The sequence below is a fragment of the Mirounga angustirostris genome, unplaced genomic scaffold, assembly GCF_029215605.1.
Source record: "Mirounga angustirostris isolate CCGP_5_RB_7025 unplaced genomic scaffold, mMirAng1.0.hap1 SCAF_11, whole genome shotgun sequence".
Lineage (NCBI taxonomy): Eukaryota > Metazoa > Chordata > Mammalia > Carnivora > Phocidae > Mirounga > Mirounga angustirostris.
In genome coordinates, this window is record NW_026991719.1 from 13,398,497 (window position 1) to 13,421,374 (window position 22,878).

The following is a 22,878-nucleotide window of genomic DNA, read 5'->3' on the forward strand; positions in this document are numbered from 1 at the left end:
AGCAATGTCTAAAGAAACTGAATAGTCTTTAACAGAGTACACATTTCGTGTTTAGATTTGAAAAAGGCCCTAGTTTCTCATGTCTTGTCCCCTCATAACAACACTAGATTTAAAGTGGCCTGTGAATTATCTAAGTCAGTCTTGGGGTCTCTGACTCTTAAATAAAAAGTCTGTCATTTTCTGTATTTGGTAGTGAGTGGGCCAAAGCTCAACCAAAGGGAAGAGACCAAGTGTGTGGCCACTGCCAGTGGCAGGTAAACATGTTGGGGGGAGAGTGACCCGTTCTGGGATCTTCCCTAAATGCCTCCATAAAATGTATGAAGGGGAGAGTTCAGGCAGTAGACGCTACTACTAATTTCAGAGCTTAGACTTTGCAAATAGCAGCTGCTTTCTGACTACAGCAGGATGTAACTCCAGCCTGCTGCTACCCTTCCTTCTAGGCTGGGGGCGACCCTCGTGGGTCCCCAGGAACCAGTTTGCAATTGGGCAGCATGGCATACAGCTCTGTTTCTACTTTGGTGTCTATCTCACCATCTTTTTCTCTCTGTTCCTCCTGGATTGAGGCAAAGAAGAGCTAACATCCTTGGGGCTATCTTGGCAAGGGTGTAGCTTTCATAACCAAGTCAGTATCAGGTCATCCAGGAGCCCCTTCTCCTGGGAGCAGGGCCACATGGAGCTTTGTCTCTTTCATGGGGATGAACAGCTGACCAGAGGGCAAAGGTCTGCTCCAGGACTATTTAGTTATATTTAATACTGTCACTGTTTCCTATTGTGAGGCCTGGGCATCTTATTGTGGTAACCTTATTTCCCCAACCCACACTTAGCTTTCTGTCTTTGGGTTTTGATGAATGCTGTTGTACTGTTCTGATGTCCTGTGGCCATGGAACCTCTGCCAGGTGTCATGACTCCTTGTTTGAGGGGTCACTTTGTAGGTATCCAAGTATTTCATGGATTGTTTCAAAAGCTACTGATAAAATTTAAAAAAAATCTGAAAGCCCTGTGCAAAAAGTGTGTTAACAGAAGACAAGTAGCCTCCTTTGATTCCTTCACTGCTGCAAGTGGCTGCTTTTGCCTTGCTTATGCAGTAGCGGGGAGTCTGTAAAACAGAGTGCCAGTCAAGAGGCATCTTCCTTTCATTTGGAATGAAGCCCCTTGTTTGTTCCTGATCTTTTGTGGAGGCTGTCAGCATGCATTTAGACAGAAACAACTGGAGAATTCATCACATACCCTTCAATTAAACAAAACTGCACATCGTTTCCAGAGCTTGTGGGATTCATCTTAAATAATAATTACACAGTTCTAACAAAAACCATTAGAGACCTCATAAAACTCCATCAAACTCAGTGATGGTATATTTTAGGCAAACCCTGAGGGTTTAACAGTTAACTTTTTAATGTTTATCACTCATGTTTATTTTTGTATATAGCTCAAGAAAATGGCCAGAACTGTCTAGGTTTTCTCTGTACTTTTAGACTGCATATATGAGTGATTCTGTTCATTTTGGGGGTTCATTTTTATGGTATCCCACTTGGCTTTTTTAAAAGCTTACCTTTTGTTGCATTTTTTTCCCTGATCTACATTCAGTCTTAAAAATAATCTAATCCAGTTTTCAATAAGATTGGTGAAGAGTATAAATTTGGTTGATACCATCTTGCATTTACAATTATACAAGCTTTTTTTCAATAAAATAATGAAACAAATTGTTGTATCTGATTTTTTCCCTAATAGTGGAAATTAAAGGACACAGTTGGAAGGAAAAGTTGGATTACTTGGTAGCTTACCCATGGGCCTTTGATATTTTCCTGTCTAGGTGACTGGGTGGATTGTGGTATAGATTTTTACTGTAGAGTTTGTTAAAAATAATTGTGTGAGCACTGTGTTACTCTCACTGGTCAGAATGCTGTATAGAACAGCATTTTTACCGTCATGGAACTTGCCGGCAGTTAGAGGATCGATGTTCAGTAAACTCGTGTACTTGTAATTAGAGGCAGTGATAGGTGCTGTGGAGAAGCATAGCTGCAGCAAGAGGGTGTATGACCTTGGGGAAGACTTCCTTAAATATTTGAGCTAAGATGTGAAGGATGAGCTAAGGGCTATGTAGGTGAAGAAGGGGGCAAGAGTAGGCTCTGGGCAGAGGGGGCAGCGGGTATGCTGCAGAGGCCCTCAGAGGGGACTTGGAGCACGGGAGGCATGGAAAGTTCAGGCCACAGCATCTGGAGTGCTAGGAGCTAGAGCTGGAGGGGCTGGGGATGAGGCTAAAGAGGAAGGTACGGAACAAACCATGGGCAATGACGTTGATGGGTTTTAAGCAGGGAAGTGCCACAGAGTTGCTGTCGGAGAGGATTGTGCTGGTTGCTGATTGGAGAGCAGGTTTTGAGGAGCAAGGGTGCAAACTCAAAGACCAGGTTATGGCAGCAGTCCAGTTAGATCCACAGGGGGCTGGCACTAGGGAGGTAACAGTGGAGTTGGAGAGATGGGGACAGGCTAGAGAGAAATTTAGCAGTTAACAATGGCATTTGTAGGTTTGGAAAGTGTTAGGTTTCTCTGTAGCAAGACCCTCTCATGATAAAGCTTAAGTCATGTAATAATTCTAGTCAAATCACTGATTGGTAAACTAGAAGCAGAAATCTTAAACCTGCTTGTGTGGCCGGATTGTGGAATGGTACTTGGAAAGGTGTTTTGCTGAGTTTTTACCAAGGAAATGAGACTACGTGGTATAGTCAGAAAAATTGCCAGGGCCCGAGATTTGCCCTACTTGATATTGTTGCAGGATCGCAGGGTTCTTGTCTCATAGAGTCGAAGAATGACCTCTCAGACACAAAGGGGTGAAGTGAAAGTTTATTAAGTAAGGTGAGAGCAGAAAGGAAATAAAAAGCTCTCAGAATGAGAGGGGTCCTGAATGGGTTGCCACTGAGGGGTTTTAGGCTGGTCTTTTATTGAAAACTTGACCTAGGGAGCTTGTGGCCTTGAGATTCTTGGGCCATCTTGGTCTGAGCAGGGACTATTGGTAACACCCTTAAGGACTGACTTCTTTGAGGTTTGGTCAATTTCTGTGATTACACTGTAGCCGCCAAAGAAAAATATTCCCTCACATCAGGGGCCAGATGGCCTGGTCTACTCCCTTATCTCTTGTTCACTCTTTCAGAGCCTAGTCAAGGGCCCCCTATCTCTCCCTGCCTATATCTTAACCCTATCCTTACTCAATATCAGTGAAATTCAGACCAAAGTAAGCAAACGAACAATTTAAGGTGCTTATACTGAACTGCATATGGTAGCTGTTAGTGGCCAGTACTTTACTGCAGAGGCAAGGTGGCATTTCAAACTCTGGTGGGGGTGGGAGGGTGAGAAAGGATTAAAAATAATGCCAATCCATTTTTAACATTTGATTCAAAAATTGTTTAAACGTGGCATTAAAATTTTGATTTCTTAATATCTGGTCTTGACAAATTTGTAGCTTCTGGTTATTGTCTACCATGATCTGCTTTTTCCTCCTTGAGATATTGACCAATTTCCTGGTTGTTGAGACATTTCTTTCTTAATTACTTTGAGACAAAGTGGTGAAACAGAATCTGCTTCTCAGAAATGGTGTGTTGAGTATTAGTTTACCAAGTAGCATAATCCACTCAGCTACCCAGCTAACATAGCAGCTTCTGTCACTGTTCTGTTAGAAGAAACCCAAAATGTGATTCTTCTTTCCTTGTTGTAAATCAGCAAGAACTTGTGCTCTTATTTTTGTTATTTCTGCTAACCAAAAGAAAAGAGTATTTTATAAAGTTTTCTTGGTCCCCTATCATTAAAAGATCATGTCTATTTCAAACAATAATAGCTAAAATGAAGTATTTCCTTACTTAATGTTTATAGCATTAAAACTATCACCAGTTACTGCCATTTAGAAATTAATGCTAGTAGCATAGTTAAAATGTAAAGTATTGTGATAGTGAAGGTTACTACTATGTTACAACGTAAATGCTGACAGTTCAAGTCCCTGGTCTTGCATTTACCAGCTATATGACCTTGAGTAAGTTGCTTAACTTCCCTGCTCCTTAATTTCATCACATGTAAAATGGGGATGATAGAAATAGTAGGTTGTGTATGTGAAGAACTTAAAATAATACCTTGGCGTGATTACTGCCATAAGTAGTGTATTGGTGCTAGCAGATTTTGTTGTTATATTTCCTAAGCACAGAAGAGCTGATAGGAAACAATGCCTGCTGTGAATATAGTATATATTCTTATGTATTTTTGTTTCTTCTTAGCCTTTCCTAAGCCCAAGCGGGAGTGCACACTATTTGATTCTTATTCTGAGTCAATGCCTGCAAACCAACAACCCCGTGACTTGAATCGGATGGAGGTAAAAGATCTTCATATGTTAATAAATAAGGATGTGTGTGGAATTAAAATCCATTAGCCTGTGTTCTTTACAAACTCTAGAAAATCCACTTTCATAACATTTTCTCTTCATGCCGAGTCCTTATGTTGGGGCTCAGCCTTTCAAATCTAGACACCAGATATATCTATAATTACTTTTTTTCTTTTCTTCTTAGAACTAGATTTAGTGAAATAAGCAAAGTAGTCTCTTGACCTTCTAGGGGTGAAATGTAGGTGTAGACAAAGTAAGCCAGAAAAATGCTAGGCAAGTTGTTTATTTTAACCAAGCTTTAATTTTGAAGTAAATGTAGGAAAGTATTTTTAGTAGCTGAGTTATGAACAAGGTCTTATGGACCCAGAATAGTTGTAAGAGGAAGTTTGAGAACTGTGTAAGAGGATCTCAAAATACAATCAAAGCTGCCTTCTCCCTCAGGGTTTTTTAGTGTTGGGACCAAATGAAGACTGATTTGGATTATCCCCAAGAGGTATCTGTAGAATTCCTACAATGTTGGGTTACTGATGTAAGGTCCTAGCCACATGCTTAGTGGTCCTTAGGTATGCATCAATAAATAGGAGTCATTATGGTTATTGTTAAGGTCAGCACACTCTTCATCATCATTATCACTGTTATGATTGCTGTGATGACACCTTATGATATCTGCTGTTCCCATCCTAAAAAAAAGTCTGGAAATGTGTAATAAATGGCGTTTTACTCATAGGCTGCTATTATAGTCCCCTGACCCTGGTTAAAATTGTTGCAAGATGATGGAAGTCAGACGCAGGATACAGGGCCATTTCTTTCATTTCTTGCCACTGTGTGTGATTATTTATTTTTTTCCATGGGGCTCTCATGCATATAGTCTGTGTTGCAATGACGTCCTCTGTTCCTCTGTGATGGAATCAGCCTGATTCTGCAGTGTTCCCTCTGATAACACCTCTCTTGGCCTCTCTCCTACTCTTTCTTTGAGTCAGAGCCTCTGTTACTTTCCTTAGCAGATTTCTACTCATGGGAAATAGGTATAAAGTGACATCAGGAAGAGTGATAGATGTGCATTTGAAGAGTTTTAGGTTTTTAAATTTCTTTTTTTTAAGAATGTGTACGACTGAGAAACAGATAACAGTAATTAGCCACTTTTCCCGACCCTCTGTATACTCTGGGGCTGCTGGCAATGTCTGGAGACTTATGCAGTTGCCCTGTTTTTGTTTGTTTGTTTGCTGTGGGTCCCCTTGCTTGTGTAAAATTATGAGGTTGATTTATTGAAAAATGTCATAAATTCTTATTTTCTCGATAAATGTTATGTTTCAACTTGCCACGGTATCAGGTGGCCTTTGCCCTTCCAACAGAAACAAATAATGCTGTGTTTTAGAGAAATTAATTACTGGCTTGTGTTGCTTTCTCCCATGTAGTCATTTATCATCTGTCTAAAAGGAAAGGAGCCAATATACAGTTGGCTGTGAAGTCTGTAAATGGAGATACTTTTAAACACACGCACACTCTGATGTCCTTGATGACATTATGGATATTCACCTTTATGGATGTGATGTGCAGCTAGTTTTATGTTAGATACTTCTGTATACTTTAAACTGGCTCTTTTGATGGAGGTTGGTGGTAGTTAAAAGTCTTTGCTTTGCCCTGTCCAAACAAGAAAGCAAAACAACAACAACGACAACAACAACAGCAACAACCACAACAACAACTCTTTCTGCACAAAATTGTTATATTCTAGGGTGGGGTGCTTTTACATAATCATGTAATAATATACAGAATTCAAGGACTAAGTAATGAGGTTAATTGAGGCTTTGGCCATTCAAGAAGTGTAGGTCAAATTTTAGTAGCTAATGATTAAATATTTCATTTTCTTCTATTTTATTCATTGTTCTTTCTACCAATCTTTTAATCTCTCATGAATGCATACCTGGGATTTAAATAGATCTTGGTACTAGTCCTGTGAGGGATGACTCCATATAGGTGTTTGTGTTGTGAATGAAGCTGTAGCTGATTCAGGTCATGAGAACTTTGCTCAGCAGTACAGATCAGATCTCTAGACAGCAAAGCTGTAACCATGTACTTGTTTCCTTCAAGAATTAAAGATTACAATTTCAGGTAAAGTCCTCTTTAGCAGTGCTTCTTAGATTACTAGATTTCTTTCTTTTGTAAACAGCTTTACTAAAATATAATTCACATACTATACTCAACTGAAGTATACAATCCAATGGTTTTTAGTGTATTAACAGAGTTGTGCAACCATCAGTATAGTCTTATTTTAGAACATTTTTCATCACTCCAGAAAAGAAAGCCTGTACTCATTAGCACTCATTGACTGTCCTCCCTTCCCCCCAGCCTCTGGTGATCAGTAATCTATTTTCTGTCTCCGAATTTGCCTATTGTGGATATTTCGTATAGAATCATAGAATATTATGGGGGTTTTTTTTGGTGATGCTTTCTTTCGTTTAATATAATGTTTCATTTTTTAAAAAATTTATTTGAGAGAGAGCGTGAGTGAGCACAAGCAGGGTAAAGGGCAGAGGGAGAAGCAGACTCCTTGCTGAACAGGGAGCCTGATGTGGGCCTTGATCCTGGAACTCCAGGATCATGACCTGAGCTGAAGGCAGATGCTTAATGGAATGAGCCAGCCGGGTGCCCCTAGTATAATGTTTCAAAGTTCATTCATGTTCTAGCATGTATCAGTGCTCATTCCTTTTTATTGCTGAGTAGTATTCCATTGTGTGGATCTGCCACATTTTGTTTGTCTGTTCTTCAGTTGATGGACATTTGGCTTGTTCCCACTTTGGAGTTGTGAGAGAAAAAATGCTGTTGTGAACATTCATGTGGCAATTTTTTTGTGAGCACAATGTTTTCAATTCTCTTGGGTGTTTACCTGGAGTGGAGCTGTGTGTCATATTGTAACTTGTGCTTAACTTTTTGAGGTACTACCAAACTGCTTTCCTAAGCACCTGCAGCATTTTACATTCCTCTACCAGTAATGTATGAGGGGTCCAATTGTTCCATATCCTTGTTAACACTTGTTTTGGGGGCGCCCAGGTGGCTCAGTCAGTTAAGCAGCCGACTCCTGGTTTTGGCTCAGGTCATGATCTCAGGGTCCTGGGATTGAGCCCCACGTGGGGCTCCATGCTTAGTGCAAGTCTGCTTGTCTCTCTCCCCTCTCTCTCTTTCTCTCTAAAATAAATAAATAAAATCCTTTAAAAAATACTTGTTATTGTTTGTGGTTTTTATTTTAGCCATTCTAGTGGGAGTGAAGTGGTTGGTATCCCATTGTGGTTTTGAGTTAAGTTTCCTAATGACTACTGATGTTGAGCATCTTTTCTTGTGCTTATTTGCTATTTGTATATCTTCTTTGGTGAGATGTCTATTCAAATCTTTTGTCATTTTATAAATTGGGTTATTATTGAGTTGTAAATATTCTTTATATATTCTGAATATAAGTCCCTTATTCAATATATAATTTGCAAGTATTTTCTTTCTTTGGTTTTTCTTTTTCCTTTCTTTCTTTTTTTTTTTAAAGATTTTATTTATTTATTTGACAGAGAGAGAGAGAGAGAGAGAGAGCACGAGCAGGGGAGCAGCAGAGGGAGAGGGAGAAGCAGACTCCCTGCTGAGCAGGGAGCCCGATATGGGGCTCGATCCCAGGACCCTGGGATCATGACCCAAGCTGAAGGCAGGTGCCCAACCGGCTGAGCCACTCAGGCACCCCTCTTTTTCCTTTCTTCTTTTTTTTAATTCAATGCTTTATTTTATTTTTTTAAAGATTTTATTTATTTATCAGAGAGAGAGAGCACAAGCAGGGGGAATGGCAGGCAGAGGGAGAAGTAGGCTCCCCGCTGAGCAAGGAGCCCGAAGTGGGACTTGATCCCAGGACCCTGGGACCATGACCGAGCTGAAGGCAGAAACCCAACTGACTGAGCCACCCAGGCATCCCCTCTTTTTCCTTTCTTGATAGTGACCTCTGTAACACAAATGTCTTTTATTTTAACAAGGTCCAGTTTGTCTCTTTTCTTCTTTTGTTGCTTGTGCTTTTGGTGTCATATCTAAGAAACCATTGCCTAACAGAAGATCATGAATATTTACTCCTCTGTGGTCTTCTAAGAGTTGTATAGTTTTAGATCTTATATTTAGGTCTGTGATCTAGTTTGAGTAAATTATTGTGTATGCCACGAGGAAGAGGTCCACCTTCATCCTTTTTTTTTTTTTTTAATTTTTTGACAGAGGGAGAGACAGAGAGGGAACACAAGCAGGGGGAGTGGGAGAGGGAGAAGCAGGCTTCCTGCGGAGCAGGGAGCCCAATGCGGGGCTCGATCCCAGGACCCTGGGATCATGACCTGAGCTGAAGGCAGACGCTTAATGACTGAGCCACCCAGGTGCCCCCATCCTTTTTTTTATGTCAAAGATATATTTATTTATTTTAGAGAGAGAGAAAGAGAGCGGGGGGGAGGGGTAGGGAGGAAGAGGGAGAGAGAGTGTCTTAAGCAGACTCTGTGCTGAGTGTGGAGCCTGGTGGAGGGCTTGATCTCATGACCCTGAGATCATGATATGAACCAAAGCCAAGAGTTGGATGCTTAACAGATTGTGCCACCCAGGCGCCCCCACCTTCATTCCTCTGTGTATGGATATCCAGTTATTTCAGAATCATTTATTAAAAGACAATTTTCCCCCATTGAATTGTCTTGCACCTTTGTTGAAAATCAGTTGACTGTAAATGTAAGGGCTTATTTATGGATTCTCAGTTCTATTCCATTGATCTGGATGTCTCTCATAATGCTAGTACCACCCTGTCTTGATGACTATAACTTTGTGGTGAGGTTTGAAATTGGAAAGTCTGAGTCCTTCAACTTTGTTTTTTTTGTTGTTCTTTTTTAAGAATACTTTCACTATTCTGGGTCCTTTGCATTTCTTTATGAGATTTAGGACAAGCTGTTCAAATTCTGCAAAAAAGTGAAGAAGGATTGCACTGAATCTGTAGATGAATTTGGGGGAGTATTGCCACCTTAACAATATTGAGTCTACTGACCCATGAGCATGGGATGCCTTTCTATTTATTTAGGTTTTAAAAATTTCTTTCAAAGGTGCTTTTTTGGGGATGACTTTTTATTTATATTTTCTACTCCTAAATCATTTTCTTTTACTAGGGATCTAGTTATAGTCCAGGTGGGAGAAGCAAATGAAAGAAAGGCACTGTTAAGATACATTCTCTGTTCTATTGGAGATAGTAGACTTTGAATAGGAAATTATATCTGGAGGCTTCATGGTAATGCCAAGAATCACCTGCCTGAGGATTGTTAAATCCTAGATCAGGTTACCACCAAGCAGTACTGAATTCCGTTCTTTGAAACAGTTGAAAAACAGAAGTATTGCTTATCTCACTGGGGTTGTTCAGATTCTGAGAGGCAAACCAGTTAACCTTCTGGAGCACTAGATGGCTCCAGGATTTACCTTATTTCCTTTAAGGTTTGTTTGATTTTCTGAATATGTTTAAAATTAAAAGAATATCAAAAGGCATATAGTGACAAGTCCTCCTCCCATCCTTTCCCCCATCTACCCAGTCACCCTTCAATTTTTATGTATCTTTCCAGAATTTATATATATATATAGTAAATATTAATATATATTCTTTTATCAGAGGTCTTAGAATGCATATTAATTGAGACTTTGTAAGAAATAAATTTATAGTAAGTAGATTTTAAATAGGATTTTATTATTATTATTATTTTTTAAGATTTTATTTATTTGTTAACAGAGAGAGAGACAGCAAGAGAGGGAACACAAACAGGGAGAGTGGGAGAGGGAGAAGCAGGCTTCCTGCCGAGCAGGGAGCCCGATGTGGGACTCGATCCCAGGACCCTGGGATCATGACCTGAGTTGAAGGCAGACGCTTAATGACTGAGCCACCCAGGCGCCCCTTAAATAGAATTTTAAGTGACCAATATGTGATCAATTTGGGTATTCTTTCTTATTAGTATTAGTGAAGACTTCCCCTAATTGAGTTAGGAGAAAATTTTGTTCTGCTCATTTTTCTTATTCCTTGACAAGGGGCTGTTTGAATCAGGGTTGAACACTCTCTGCATAACAGATTTTGGCAAATATCTACATTATGGGGCCACTTGTCAGAACCTCTCTCTGCTTGTGAAAAAGTACATAAAGTGCAAGTTTGTTTTTGGCAGAATGGGCAAATGTTACACAATTCTCTGGCTGAATCCCACACCAGATTCAGATTTATTGTGCAGTCTTATACATATGCCTAAATCTGAATCGTCATTTTTTTTCTCTGCACGTGTAAATTTTCTTTTTTTAAAAAAATGTAAAAAATTTTTAAAGTAATCTCTACACCCAGTGTGGGACTCGAACTCAGGACCCTGAGATCAAGAGTCACTCACTCTACTGACTGAGCCAGCCAGGTGCCCCATATGTAAAATTTCAACACAAGTTAACCTATACCTCACTAGGAATCTAATAAAATAAAGTAGTATTAAATGTCAGAGTTTACTGAAGACAGGAATATTGGCAAAATGTGTTGTTTTTAAAGCATTTTCATCATATGTACATGTAACTTAATTTACACTTCAACCTGTATAATTTATTTACTTTTCTTTTCCAAGAAGCTATCTATTAAAGACATGGCTGACTTTCCTGTCCCAGCCCAAGATGTGACTAGTGATGACAAACAAGGTATGAAAAGAATGAGTTTTCTTCCTTTAGGGACATTCTACCTGTGTTTCTTCATCTACTTCTCTTGGAATGGCTGGCTTCTGGAGCATATGAGGAAAGTGTTCAGTATATGAACACATTTGGATGGATTAAGTAGTTCAAATAGTTGTCAAAAAACTGTAATTTCTGAAGTGGTAACAGGAGCTTCCAAAGCCCCCTAACTCATTGGCCCCTTACTCACTGCTGACCCTCAGACTACTCTGACACTTTACATTGGGATTTGGTTGCACTAATTAGGAAATGACTGGAAGCTGGAAGAATTGAGAGCTTAACATCTTGGGTTGGCAGATGTGATTCCAGAACATCAGTATAAATGCATATTTGTGCACAGGTCTAATCCTTGAGGAAGTTATCTTCTGGAGAGAGTTTCTGTCCCTGGGATTTATCTTGTGACTTTGTGGATGCGAGGCTGTGTCGTGGAGCCAGCAACCATTTGTCTATCTTACTGGGCAAGTGAGAAGCAGTACAGCACAGTTTTCCATGTTAGAGCTACCATGAAGCACAGAGATGAGTTGGCCTAGGAATATTTAGAAGAACAGTTGGATGTCTACCCCCCTGACCCCCCTCCCCCCGCCAACACCACTCCATATAATTCTTTATATTAATCTACCAGGTCCTTCCTCATTCATTGTCTTACTCGGTTCTCACAAAACTGAATGGGGGCTAGTATGTTTTATCACCTAAAACGCAGAGATGAGTAAACCGAAGTGCAGGCAGTGTGAATCATTTGTTTAATAATAAAAAGAATGGAGATAAGAACAAAGATTTTCTAAGTCTCAAGCCAGTATTCTTTTTATTATTTGATACTGATTTACTACCCATGAATGAGAGGCTTATCTGAAGGGACTAAAAATCAGGGAAGCTATTTCAGGTTTATTGTCGAGACCTGCCATTGTTGCTGCTTTGTACAGGAATTAAACATGAAAAATAAGTTTTCCATTCGGAAACAATAATTGCTTGCTCTCTATTTAAATATTTGCTCAGGAGAGGCAGGCAGAACTAGACATTTTTTGCAGCAGTGTGTACTCTGATCACGGTCTTTACTAGTGAGTCTAAGCCTTGATTGCACATTGGAATAACCAGGTGAGGTCTAAAAATACTGAAGACTGCATCTCACTCCCAGAGAGATTCTGATGTCATTGGTCTGGCTGTCAGGAATGAAAGGGGGAAATTTCTCATACTTTCTGGTAATATTCCTCATAGCCACTAGAGGTGCTCTCTGTTGAAAATTGGAAATACTGCTTTGTTCCTTGTGGGATGAAAACCTATTTCCATACTTTAGGGGGTCTTTATTGTTTTACTAAGTGCTGTACCAACCTGTAGAGGTTTATAACACCATTTTCATAAGTGACGACTAGGGATTCTTTGTTTTATTTTTTTTTAAAAAAGATTTTATTTATTTATTTGGCAGAGACACAGAGAGAGAGCGGGAACACAAGCAGGGGGAGTGGGAGAGGGAGAAGCAGGCTTCCCGCTGAGCAGGGAGCCCAATGAGGGGCTCGATCCCAGGACCCTGGGATCATGACCTGAGCCGAAGGCAGACGCTTAACGACTGAGCCACCCAGGTGGCCTGGATTCTTTGTTTTAATGTAATGTGCCTCAGACATAAAATTTTACAGTTTTTTTTTCTCCTTTCTTTCTCTTGTTGTTTAAGAACAAAACAAAACACGTCTAGAACAAAACAAAATACGTCTAGCTTTGAAAAGTACTGCGGATGAAGCCTTACCAAAGGATATGTCTGAGGATCCAGGTAAGAGAAAACCATTTTAATATATTTTTATGTCATTATTTCTAATTTAAAAAACCCAGTAGTTTCAGTGAGTAGAAAATAGGTGGTAGTGTAAGTTTCTCTCTAAATATTTGCCTTGTATTTATTTTTTGACCATGTAGAAGGTACTTTATTGAGGTGATTAGGGGTGCCCCCAGCCCAGTCTCAGCCCCCTCAGTACAGTCCCATGGGTGGAAAGGACCAGGCCTCTGGGCTGCTCTGGGCCACCACCCAGGAGAGGCTGGGCAGTCGGGCAGGGGGGCTGGGGCTCCAGTCCAGGGTAGAGGTTCTGGGCAACAAGGGTGATGGTGGCTGAGGCATGGGCTGTTGGGGCCGGACCCCCCAGGGCCGCGGAGGGGGCAGCGTGGCTACCAGCCAGATGCTTTTCAGCAGGTCAAAGGCTGTTGGGGGGCCCCAGGCTGCCCCGGATGGCGAAGGCAGCAAGGGCACGGGGGGTGGCCAGCACCTTTTGGCGCTGCCAGGCTCACCCTGTGCACCATGGGAGTGCTGCAGGTGTGAGGCATGGCAAACGTGAGCATCTTTGTCCTCTGTTGCCTCCTCTGCCTCCCCTCCCCTGGGGCTGGCTCAGGGCTGTTGATGCAGGAGGGTGTCATCCTTCGGCTTTCAGGGCCCCCAGGCTTGGTCCCTGGTAAGGGTGGCTGGCAGCCACGGAGCACCACGGTGAGGTCTGTAAGGTGCCCACAGTGGCATCCCTGGCTTCTTGCACTAGGTTCCTCCTGGGGAAGGCCTGTGGCAGAATCAGCTGGCGCTGCAGCTCCTCCAGCAGCTGCCCCCAGCCACGGAGCTCTGGGGGACTGGGTGGGCCTGGGCCGGAGCCTCTAGGCACCTGGTTCTCCTTGCCCCTTGACTGTGGGGCTGGTTCTTGGGCCCACCTTGGGCTCGGGGAGGGTTTGGTGGGGAGTGAAGGGGTGCCTGGCTCCAGGGACTCACAGCTAAGCAGCCATGCCACGTCAAGAGATTTCTCCTCATGGTTGAAGAGACCCCAGTGCTCCCGGCTCAGCCGGCCCTGGGTTATGACCACAAGCTTGGGAGCAGTAGGGACCACAGAGGGATCCTGACTGGTCACAGGAGGATCCTGACGGGTCAATGGCTGGCGGCTGCCCATCAGGGCCTCATTGCGCTCCCGCCTCGTCTTCCGATGGCGGACACGACCAGTTTCCTTAGGCCGCTGGAAAGGCTGGGGGGGTGCTGGCCCTCGGGGGTCCATAGTGTCCTTCTCCTGGACCAACGAACCCCGCCCCACACCCACCCCACGTGGCTGTGGGGTGCAGTGGCTTCTTTTCCGCGGTAACCCTAGCTCACGACGGACTGGGGTCTCTTCCGGGCCTCACGCTGGGCGCCTTGTGTTTTATTCTAAGGAAGTCTTTTGGTTGCTTTTTACCGCTTCCCTCTTTTCAGGTATGAGAAGAGAGTGTTTTTTATTTTTAAGTTCTGAATTTAGGTTTCACTGATAGGATCACGCAGTTTGAAGTTAGAGTTTCATTGTTACTTTTACTGTGAAATTGGGAAGGCTTGGATTTGAGATTTCAGTAAGCCATTGTGGTTTCTGTGTAGAGTAAGGAGCTGATTGGTAGATCAACTGGAGGCCCACAGTTGAACTTTTCCATTTCCAGAGCAAAAATCTCAAATGTTTTCATTAGACTTCACCACCAGGAAGGCAAGTAAATGTGCTTATACAGGGAGTGGATTCCAAGGAGAAAAAGAAAAGTTGTGTTTGCCCATGTTCTTGAAGAGTTGGAACTGTGTCTGTGAACTGTGGAGAGGGCCAGGCCTGTGTCCTCAGCTCTCTTGATGGGAGCCATCACTGAACCAAGCTGAACCTAGTTGAAAGCAAACTGGCTAGGGAGGGCATTACTCTTTGGAGCTCCAGTTGTGAGGATGTGGAAGAAGTTGCTGCATTCTCTCATTGTTATCTTTCATAATATTTAATAAGTAAATCATGTTTGTTTTGGTTAGCTAGCTATCATCCCAGGCTTATTTGTTTAAAGTTGGAACAAAGGAATCAGTATAACATTGAGCCTTATGCTATAGTACAGCATTTCCCAAACACTAAGTTCATTCAAGGTTTAAAAGAGAGAGAGGGGCGGGGGAAGATAGAAGGAGGAGGGGAGAGAGAGAGAGAGAGAACATGAATATGAATGAGAATATATGATTGATTTCGGTGATGAGGTTGAAGATTCTGTGTGTTTAGGCAGCACCCCAGGTGATTCTGATGTGTGGCCTATTTGGGGAACCCCTGCCTTTAGGAGATGATGTTAAGAATTGGAAAATTGAGGGCGCCTGGGTGGCTTAGCTGGTTAAGCGACTGCCTTCGGCTCAGGTCATGATCCTGGAGTCCTGGGATCGAGTCCCGCATCGGGCTCTCTGCTCGGCAGGGAGTCTGCTTCTCCCTCTGACCCTCCCCCCTCTCATGTGCTCTCTCTCATTCTCTCTCTCTCTAATAAATAAATAAAATCTTAAAAAAAAAAAAGAATTGGAAAATTGAGACTGTAGATCAACCATGCCTCCAAAAGTGGTCGGAATTCTCAAGCCTAGTTTGGGTTCCTTCATCATAGGGAGAAATGCTCAGTTTATGTAAAGACAAATGGATTGCTGGCTTGTTAGAGAATTAGACTTTAGGCTTGCCCTCTTATCCCATGTCAGGACAAATGCCTGAGGTAAGTTCTTTCCACCTCTAATTTCTGGAGCTAAAGTGGATGCACCTCTGTTTTTGTAAACTTCATGTTAACGGTGTTAATAAAAGCTAGTTGAACTTGGAGAGTTAAATTGGTGCTTTTCCAACAGCCTTTTAGGCTAATAACTTGCTGTTTTTCCCATGAGCATTGTGTGTTCTCTGAAGCATGAGCTTCATTTTTAATATTCCTTCACTGACAGGGGAATGGGGTCACCAGACAAATGCTACGAGGGTGTGCCACGGTGTGCAAAGCACATCTGCATTTGTTTCATTCTGCATGGGAACATGCTATGTAGCTTCTGATTCATTTTTCCTACTGCTGCCCCTTTCTGGAGTGGATATGAGGGAATCCTTCATCTGAAAACCTATTTAATACCCCCTTTCCTGGGGCATGTTTGGATTTCTAGTGTGAGACACTAGAGTTTCAACGTGGTGGTTTCTTTTTTTTTTAAAGATTTTATTTATTTATTTCAGAGAGAGAATGAGAAAGAGAGAGCACGAGAGGGGGGAAGGTCAGAGGGAGAAACAGACTCCCCGCTGAGCAGGGAGCCCGATGGGGGACTCGATCCCGGGACTCCAGGATCATGACCCGAGCCGAAGGCAGTCGCTTAACCAACTGAGCCACCCAGGCGCCCAACGTGGTGGTTTCTAACTCTGAATGTCTGTCCATGCCACACGGACATTTCACCTCAGTTGAGTGCTGCCTTTTAGAGAATTAAACTTCAGGCTTGCCTTTTTATCCTATTTCAGTTTGCTGCAAAGATGACATGCCCGGGGTGTTCTAGGAAGTTGTCATTCTTCTTCCCTCTTCCCAGCTAAATGAGAAGCTGTGATCTCCCCACTGGCTTCTGCCTGGATTCCAGTACAACATGCCCTGGCCGTTTTTGCAGATACTCACATGCCCCAAATGCTGAGTCTGACTTTCAGCGGCTTGGAGGCTGATGGAAGACTTAACTGGAATAGTGTTCTCTAGTTTTTTGTGATCCGAAACCTGTAGGGACTTATCAAGATCTGCCTGGGATATATTTTTGCAGATGGCAGGAGAAATATCTCCCTGCCCTGCTCTTCCACAATGGGTGGTAATAATGATGATAATAATGGTAATAGTAATGGTGATGAAGATGATGTTGTGGTGGGACTGTTGTCAGGGAATGGGGGTAATTCCTTGTCACATATTTTTTAATATGCCCTTACCCTTTTAAATGCTGAAAGTGTACATATTAGTGGAGTCTAATAGATTCCTTAGCTAACATCATATTCCAGCCTAATTCAACAGGGCACACTGTACAATGGTGATCTTTTTCTTGATGTCTGTAAGTCATGCTGAGGGGATTAGGCCTGTTGACCCTCACACTGTAGTCTTCAGACACCGTTGGTGATTCTAGCAGCTGCCCCGTTGCCAGCTATCACCCCATGGTCTTACAGGGTAGAACAGTTTTCTGCTTCCATTACCTTCTCCCACCTGTACCTCCTTTGCTGTCCTAATGGGAACTAAATTTAGAATCCAGGTTTCTAAGCTTGAAAAATTAGGAGCACTCTCCAACAGTAATATTTTGCAATTCTAAAATATAGTTAGTTTTCAAAGTACTTTCACCTCTCTCCTTGTGAGAAAGGGGCCACATTTTTATTATCTTCATTCTGTAGACGAGGAAACTGAGGCTCAGAATCATAATAGTTACCGTTGTGGCCAGGAGGGACATGTAGGCCTCAGGACACCTGTCTGGGTCTCCACTGCTTATCCATTCCCCCACACCCCATCTGTCTGTATGTCTATCTCTCCCCTCCAGGGTTTTCCACTCCTTCCACACCCATTCTCACCCCAGCAAAAAGACAGAGATAATGGCTGTTGACAAAGGAATTAACGGTCACCCCCGTGGTCTGATTTGGGGAACCAGACTTTTATTTTAATGTGGCTGAGACTTTCCCGACCCATATATTTCTGGAAAGCAGTGTCGCCTGAGGGAGAAGAGGGGTTCAGAGCCAGTTGTGGGCAGCCTGCCCAGAGGGTGGCCCCCAGCTTTGTGGTGAGTCTGGTCACCCTGTTCACTCAGCCCCACGGCAACCTGCTTGACTGCAGGATGGGCTCCCCTTAGGCCCCTTTCCTTTGCTGCCTGGGGTTTTTGGGGTCAGGGGTGGCGGGGGGAGCCACATATCCCTGCAGATGTGGATGCATGAGAATGGGCAGGACAGGGCTCAAACTCCTTGGGCCTCCCATGCTTTTCAGGGCTCTGGCAGCATTTTGATGGATTGAAGTTGAAAGATGCCTATGTTCTCACTACACCAAACCAAAATTCTTATTTTGGGATAAATGCATCTTTTCGGCAGCTGACCATATCTAAGGGAATATATATTGCTAGTTTGCTTTGTGCCTTGTTAGCATTTTTAGCTCCCCTTTCCTCTCCTGCTTATCTAACCCATGGATTTTAATGACCATCGTCAATTCAGGCTGCTTCATCCCAAGGAGGGTTTTTATCTTTAGGAGCAATGTAAAAAGGGGTGGGATAATTCACTGAAACATAAGAAAATGTTTGGAAGAATTTGTGCAAACAGTATACAAACTATATTCTCCTTGTTCCTAGTTAGAGTAGCACTTTTTCTATGGATTTTTATGACATTTTATGATGAAAAATTTGCAGCTTAGCATAACTAATGGTTTCTAAAGTTGTCTTTCGTAGGGTACTGAAAACATAAAAAAGGATTAATCTTTTTGTAAATGTTTCTAATTACTCCCAGCAACTGTGATGGGAAAGTAGGCTTCATGGGTGTCAATACTGAGCAAGTTAGTTCATGATTTACATTTGATAAGGAAAAGTCATATGGTTGATAAAATATTTTAATGATTTCACTCTGTAATATCCTGTGTATGATTTGGTCACAGAGACATAGGACACAAGAATATTTTCTTACAGGAGAATCTGTGTAGCTTATTTCAACTTGTGGGAGCTTTGATTTCTTGTGGTCATGCTGCTCTGGTAGTGTATTTTTAAAAAATCTTGAAATATGTAACCTGATAGATTTCTTCTTAGCTTTCAGGGGAAGCTGGTTCAAAATCAATTACTAGGCTATCATGATAGACCAAGAAAACCACAGGTCTGAACCCACTATTATACAAGTAGATAACCCCTTGAGAGGGTTGTCTTTTTAGACTGGAATTTCTTCATTCGTCAACGTAGATTTGAGAATAGCTCCTTAGTACTCTAACAAAAGGAAAAAAATATTGGTTTCTCCTTCCTTTAAATTGTGCCTTTAGCTTTAGAAATAAAATTACAAAATAATGAAAATGTGGAGGCGGTCAAGTTCTCCACAGGGACACCTGTACCTCACATTTACCTGTTGATAATGTTTGTTCTCTACTAGCCCAGGTATTGCTTATAAACCTGTTCAACTGCAGAAATGAAAGCCAAGTAAACAACAACTAATCTTTGTTTCAGCCACTTCTAAGGATTCCAACAGTCTCAAAGCAAGACCAAGATCCAGGTAGTGTTTGTTTAATTTCTGCTTTAATGCCCCTTCTATCCTGTCCCTGACTAGAAATAAAATCCCACAACCTGAAGCCCAACCCACAATTTCCTTTTCCTTCAGATTTGAAGCTTAGAATAGGGGTGAATTCACTTGTCATGAAGGGCCTGCTTGGAGCATGCAGTGCGGCTGGGAGACTCTCAGTTTCTGTGTTTATTAGCGCTGGAAGACGGTGGCTGCTTCTGGCAGGTCGCCTGACAAGAAGTGGTTTGTGTGGATATGGCCCAGTTGTTGCAAGATGATAAGGAATAGAGGGCAGTAGTTTTGGAGAGAAGGAAATGTGGTTCAAAGGTAACACTGAAATTTACTATCATGACAAGGTGGACACCCAAAAGTAAGACGCCTGAGGGATGAAATCTAGAGTAGGAAAAGAAAATGCTCACGGTGATTTTAATGAGGCTTGAGGCTTTAGGTAAGCAGTGCTTATGGTCTGTTTTATCCTGTCTTAGAGCTGCTTTTTGGCTTCACGGTTTGTTTGTTGTTGTTGTTGTTGTTGTTTTTAATAGATTTTGTTATTTGACAGAGAGAGAGACAGTAAGAGAGGGAACACAAGCAGGGGGAGTGGGAGAGGGAGAAGCAGGCTTCCCGCCGAGCAGGGAGCCCGATGCGGGCTCCATCCCTGGACCCTGGGATCATGACCTGAGCCGAAGGGAGACGCTTAACGACTGAGCCACCCAGGTGCCCCAAGCTTCACAGTTTTTAGATCAGTAGAAGCTAGTAGAAGAGGGAGAGCGAGTAAGACAGAGCTGCAGTTGACATCAGACATCAGAGTGGAGGATGAGGAGAAATATGGAAACATTAATAGAACATCAGAGAGGAGAAATGGTGTTGGGACCACTCTTCAGTGGTAGACAGCAGTGTAAGGACAGTACATATGTGTTTGCTTTGGCTCTTAGTGACTTTTTTCTTCCTTTGGCTACTGAGACACATTCCTGAAAAAGTGAATTTAAATCTGATCATATTTTATATGCTTGAAATATTGATAATTGAGGAAACCTCGTCGTCTTGTAAATCTGAGAGTTATCCCTTAGTTTATCTTTTATGTCTGGAGTTTCTAAATTGGGGTTTTGTTTCCTTGTTTATAGAAGATACAGATATCTATATTCACATTTTTTGAAACAATAGATAACAGTAATCTTTTTGGCAGGAAAAAAGGTATAGTCACTGTTTCTGTCTGTGCTACCACATTTACTCATCTTTTTTTTTTTTTTTTTAAAGGATGAATGGATCTTTTACTGTACTGGCTTAAAGTACTGGCTTTAGGATGTAGAAATAGTAACATTTATCTGCCCTCATAGTATGAAAAACCTTTGAATTCCAGAAATCTGTTTATGTGTGCTGTGTTAACTTTAAGTTAAACCTCACAGTTTTCTTCTATTGACTTCCTCTCTTTCTCCAAGTGAATGAAAGTACAAAATTTCATGGTTACCTGTTCTATTATTAATATCTCTGGCCAACTTTTTTTTTAAGATTTTATTTGTTTATTTGACAGAGAGACAGCAAGAGAGGGAACGCAAGCAGGGGGAGTGGGAGAGGGAGAAGCAAGCTTCCCGCTGAGCAGGGAGCGTGATGCGGGGCTCGATCCCAGGACCCTGGGATCATGACCAGAGCCGAAGGCAGACGCTTAACGACTGAGCCACCCTGGTGCCCCTCTGATTTCCTTTTTAAATCAAGAGTTCCCATTTGAAAACTTTGTTGTATTTTCCTATCAATTTCCTTTCACTCTGATTGAAAGTATCAGACCATTCTTCCTGCCAGTTCCTGCATGCCTTTACCTTGACTGTCTTGCCAGTTGTTTTACAGGGACCACCCCGGAGCACGTTCCATGCCTTTATGGCAGCTTTATGAAAGATTGCAACCTTGCATGACAAAACTCTTCAACTACCACAAAGAAACGTTGAGGGAATGATTTGGGAAAGTAAAAACTTGCTATGTCAAAACCAGCTCTACCAAGAACTGAAGTTGCTTAATAGTAATCGATAGATTCTGATTTCATAAATGACACTCTAATAGCTAAATACTAATAATAGTTTTCTGATGTTAATTTGTCTCTAGAGCATATCTCTGACTCTAAGGTCATTTTGTTCTTTGACATGAGTGTAGCTGAGAGGCTGAGTAGAACAGATGTACACATCCACTTCTTAGAAAATCATATTGGGAACTCATCCACAAACCTGTTTCTAAGCAATTGATTAATGTACTGAGTTGAATTAATTTAGAAAATAATTAAGTCTCTAGTAAGTAGTTTAGCCGCTACTGCCAAAAGATTTCTTTCTTGGCTTATAGGCAGTATCAGACTATTTTAAAAATGGAATTTAGAAACAGATTGGAGTTTGAATTGAACCAATGTAACTTTCTAGCTATGTTACCTTTGGCAGGTTATTTATTTTCTGTTTCTTTGAATGTAATTATTAGAGTTACAATCTCAGAAGTTGTCTAGTTAGGTACTGCCTTGTTACAGATTGAGGGACAAGGTTAAGAGGAAGCTTTTGCTTTGAAAATTTCCCCAAACTAGTATTTCTCATGGTAAGACAGCCTAGACCCCTTCATCTGATAGATGTGTGTTTCCCTTTCCTGAATTTCATTTGTGGCGTATTCCCTTGAGCCTCTGATTCTTACTCTCAGGTTATCTGCCCCACTTCCATACGTGCCTGTCATCGTGTTCACATGTAAACAGGAGAAAAGTGCTGCAGTCCATTAAGACCATGAAGCCCTTCTGTTAAAATATGGAAGTGGCTGAGCAGAAGACTTACATGTTATTCTTATTAACAATACCCATAGAAACGGATTTGAATTTACAGAAAGCTTTTCCTTTGTGTAAATTTAGGTCTAAGATGTAGTATGAACAAAGAGGTTAAAAAAGGGTCTGATTCATGGTTTGGGTTTGGACAATTATTGCAGGTAGTGGCACCCAAGGGACAGCTGAATTCGTGGTTGCTTTGAGATGGGCCCTGGTCAGTCCTTTGTAGTGACTTTGACTTTTGTGGGTATTTCCATTTCAACCCTACTTCAGAGACTAAAGCTTTGCTGTCTCCCTTCTGACCTTTCCTTATTTTGCTGCAGATCTTACTCTAGCACCTCCATAGAAGAGGCCATGAAAAGGGGCGAGGACCCTCCTACCCCGCCACCGCGGCCACAGAAAACCCATTCCAGAGCCTCCTCCTTGGATCTGAATAAAGTCTTCCAGCCCAGTGTGCCAGGTGAAGTGCCCCTCTGCACCCCAGTCTTTCCCTTTCTTGTTGGAGTCACTGGATGTGTGTCTGCCACAGAGGCCTTTGTGAGTCCACAGAACGAGCAGATCTGGCCATTTCCCGTCCCAGGAAGGTCCTCGAGTTGCTATGGTATTCTTGGGAGGGAAAGCAGTTCTTTTTTTTTTTTTTTTTAAAGATTTTATTTATTTATTTGAGAGAGAGAGAGAGAGAGAGCACAAGAGGGAGGAGCGGGAGAGGGAGTAGCAGACTCCCCGCCGAGCAGGGAGCCCGATGCAGGACTCGATCCCGGGACTCCAGGATCATGACCTGAGCCGAAGGCAGTCGCTTAACCAACTGAGCCACCCAGGCGCCCGGAGGGAAAGCAGTTCTAAACCGATAAGATATCCTATGTGTCTGGAGCCTTGCCCACACCCATATGGACCAAGAATTATGAAATTCTGTACCAAGAAGATTAAAATACTTAAACCCCAGACAGCCCACTGAGTGCATGGCTGGGGTCTTGTTCTCCGTATTGTGGTAATTTGTATATAAGTAATTTGTATATAATTTGTATATTGTCTGTCATTTCCTGAGATGCTTACGCAGTTCTTTGTGA

General features: G+C 42.1%; 1 protein-coding gene and 1 pseudogene across 12 annotated transcripts in view; one reads left to right on the forward strand and one right to left on the reverse strand.

Moving 5' to 3' along the window:
* Nucleotides 1–22,878, forward strand: part of REPS2 (RALBP1 associated Eps domain containing 2) — a 221,350-nt gene that overhangs the window by 113,369 nt on the left and 85,103 nt on the right. For 8 of the 12 annotated variants that reach the window (XM_064573814.1, XM_064573817.1, XM_064573818.1 and 5 more), the window contains exons 9-13: nt 4,257–4,351; nt 10,981–11,050; nt 12,744–12,839; nt 18,984–19,029; nt 22,135–22,271. In XM_064573814.1, the coding sequence (XP_064429884.1) occupies nt 4,257–4,351; nt 10,981–11,050; nt 12,744–12,839; nt 18,984–19,029; nt 22,135–22,271 (444 nt within the window). The remainder of the gene's footprint in view (nt 1–4,256; nt 4,352–10,980; nt 11,051–12,743; nt 12,840–18,983; nt 19,030–22,134; nt 22,272–22,878) is intronic. The other 4 variants (XM_064573821.1, XM_064573823.1, XM_064573816.1 and 1 more) reach the window with 3 other exon arrangements.
* LOC123844665 (proline-rich protein 19-like) lies at nt 13,032–14,085 on the reverse strand (annotated as a pseudogene).